General features: G+C 49.4%; 1 protein-coding gene across 1 annotated transcript in view; it reads left to right on the top strand.

Moving 5' to 3' along the window:
• LOC102262117 (probable histone-lysine N-methyltransferase PRDM7) overlaps positions 1–1,389 on the top strand; it is a gene marked incomplete at its 5' end in the record, with an annotated part of 12,079 nt that extends 10,690 nt beyond the window's left edge. The window contains 1 exon segment of the mRNA XM_014543530.1: positions 1,048–1,389. Coding sequence (XP_014399016.1) covers positions 1,048–1,389 — 342 coding nt within the window.
• Positions 1,390–2,320: the final 931 nt, after the last annotated feature.

Consider the following 2,320-nt stretch of genomic DNA (forward strand, 5'->3'; position numbering starts at 1 on the left):
GGACTGAAAGGTCCCAGGTTCGATTCTGGCCAAGAGCATGTACCTTGGTTGCAGGCACATCCCCAGTAGTAGGTGTGCAAGAGGCAGCTGATCAATGTTTCTAACTCTCTATCCTTCTCTCTTCCTCTCTGTAAAAAATCAATAAAATATATTTACAAAAAAAAGAAAGCAAGTAGGAATACTGTGTGAAGAAAGACATATTTCCATTTTATGATATATGGAAATTGCTAGTTGGGGCCTATGGTTTCTCTATTTTTAAATATTTTCAGTGATTTGAGAGAGAGAGGAAGGGAAACAAAGAGAGAGATAGAAATATCAACATGGATCAGCTGCCTCCTGCTGGGATCGAGCACAAAACCTGGGCATGTGCCCTGACCAGGAATCGAACTGGTGACGTCCTGGTTCATGGGCTGATGCTCAACCACTAAGCAACCTGGCCGGGCCTGTGGCTTTTCTCTTTAATATGACTTAGAAGATACATGTATATGGAAAAGTCACTATAGTTCCACCCATATAAGGAGTGAAATGGCCTCTAGTGGTCCTTGAAAGTCCTTAGTCTGCAATCTGTAAGATATTTTTTCTTTTCAATCCTCATCCCAGAATATTTTTCCATTGATTTTTAGAGAGAATGGAAGAGGGAGGGAAAGACAGAGAGAAATATCGATGTGAGAGAAACACATCGATTGGTTGCCTCCTGCACACGCCCTGACCAGGGCCCGGGCCGGGGAGAAGCCTGCAACCGAGGCACATGCCCTTGATGGGAATTGAACCCGGACCTTTCAGTTCACAGGCTGAGGCTCTATCCACTGATTCACACTGGCCAGGGCTGTAGAAAAGACTTTAGATATGGGGTCTCTGGATTTCTGAAGAAGAGTAGTGCAGACAAAGAAAAAGAAAAATAGACTGTGAAGGAACATTTTGTGGGAGGCAAAGCTTGCACTGTCAACACAGTAAGAATGATTCCGGGGCCAGGTCTTGCCAGGAGACAGAGCATACCGCACCGGCAGCCTTGCCCACACCTGCCCTGACCAAAACTTTCTCCTTCAGCAGAACCAAAGCCAGAGATCCACCCATGTCCCTCCTGCTCTGTGGCCTTCTCCAGTCAGACATTCCTCAGCCAACATGTGAAACGCAATCACCCCTCTGAGATTCTGCCAGGAGCACCTGCAGGAAACCACTTCCAGTCAGAGGAACCCAGCCCAGAGGATCAGAATCAACAGCAGCAGCAACAAACTGGTCCACATGGCTGGAATGACAAAGCTGAAGGTCAAGAGGTCAAAGGAAGGTCCAAACCTTTGCTTAAAAGGATCAGGCAGAAGGGAACTTCAAGGGCCTCTTTCAAGCCTCCCAACGGACAGATGGGGAGCTCCAGTGAGCGTGAGGGAATAATGGAGGAAGAGCCCAGCGCAGGCCAGAATGTGAATCCAAAGAACACAGGCAAATTATTTGTGGGAGTAAAAAGGTCAAAAATTGTAACAATCAAGCCTGGAGGGTGTGGGCAAGGCTTCAATGATGGGTCACATATCGACACACACCAGAGGACACACTCAGGGGAGAAGCCATATGTTTGCAGGGAATGTGGGCGAGGCTTTACACGGAAGTCAACTCTCATCAGACACCAGAGGACACACTCACAGGAGAATCCCTATGTGTGCAGGGAGTGTGGGCGAGGCTTTAGAGATAGGTCGACTCTCATCACACACCAGAGGACACACTCAGGGGAGAAGCCCTATGTGTGCAGGGAGTGTGGGCGAGGCTTTACACAGAAGTCAGACCTCACCAACCAGAGGACACACTCAGGGGAGAAGCCCTATGTGTGCAGGGAGTGTGGGAGAGGCTTTACAACGAAGTCCAATCTCATCATCCACCAGAGGACACACTCAGGGGAGAAGCCCTATGTGTGCAGGGAGTGTGGGCGAGGCTTTACACAGAAGTCAGACCTCACCAAACACCAGAGGACACACTCAGGGGAGAAGCCCTATGTGTGCAGGGAGTGTGGGCGAGGCTTTACACAGAAGTCAGATCTCATCAAACACCAGAGGACACACTCAGGGGAGAAGCCCTATGTGTGCAGGGAGTGTGGGCGAGGCTTTACACAGAAGTCAGATCTCATCAAACACCAGAGGACACACTCAGGGGAGAAGCCCTATGTGTGCAGGGAGTGTGGGCGAGGCTTTACACAGAAGTCAGATCTCATCAAACACCAGAGGACACACTCAGGGGAGAAGCCCTATGTGTGCAGGGAGTGTGGGCGAGGCTTTACACAGAAGTCAGATCTCATCAGACACCAGAGAACACACTCAGGGGAGAAGCCCTATGT

The sequence above is a fragment of the Myotis brandtii genome, unplaced genomic scaffold, assembly GCF_000412655.1.
Source record: "Myotis brandtii unplaced genomic scaffold, ASM41265v1 scaffold1094, whole genome shotgun sequence".
Lineage (NCBI taxonomy): Eukaryota > Metazoa > Chordata > Mammalia > Chiroptera > Vespertilionidae > Myotis > Myotis brandtii.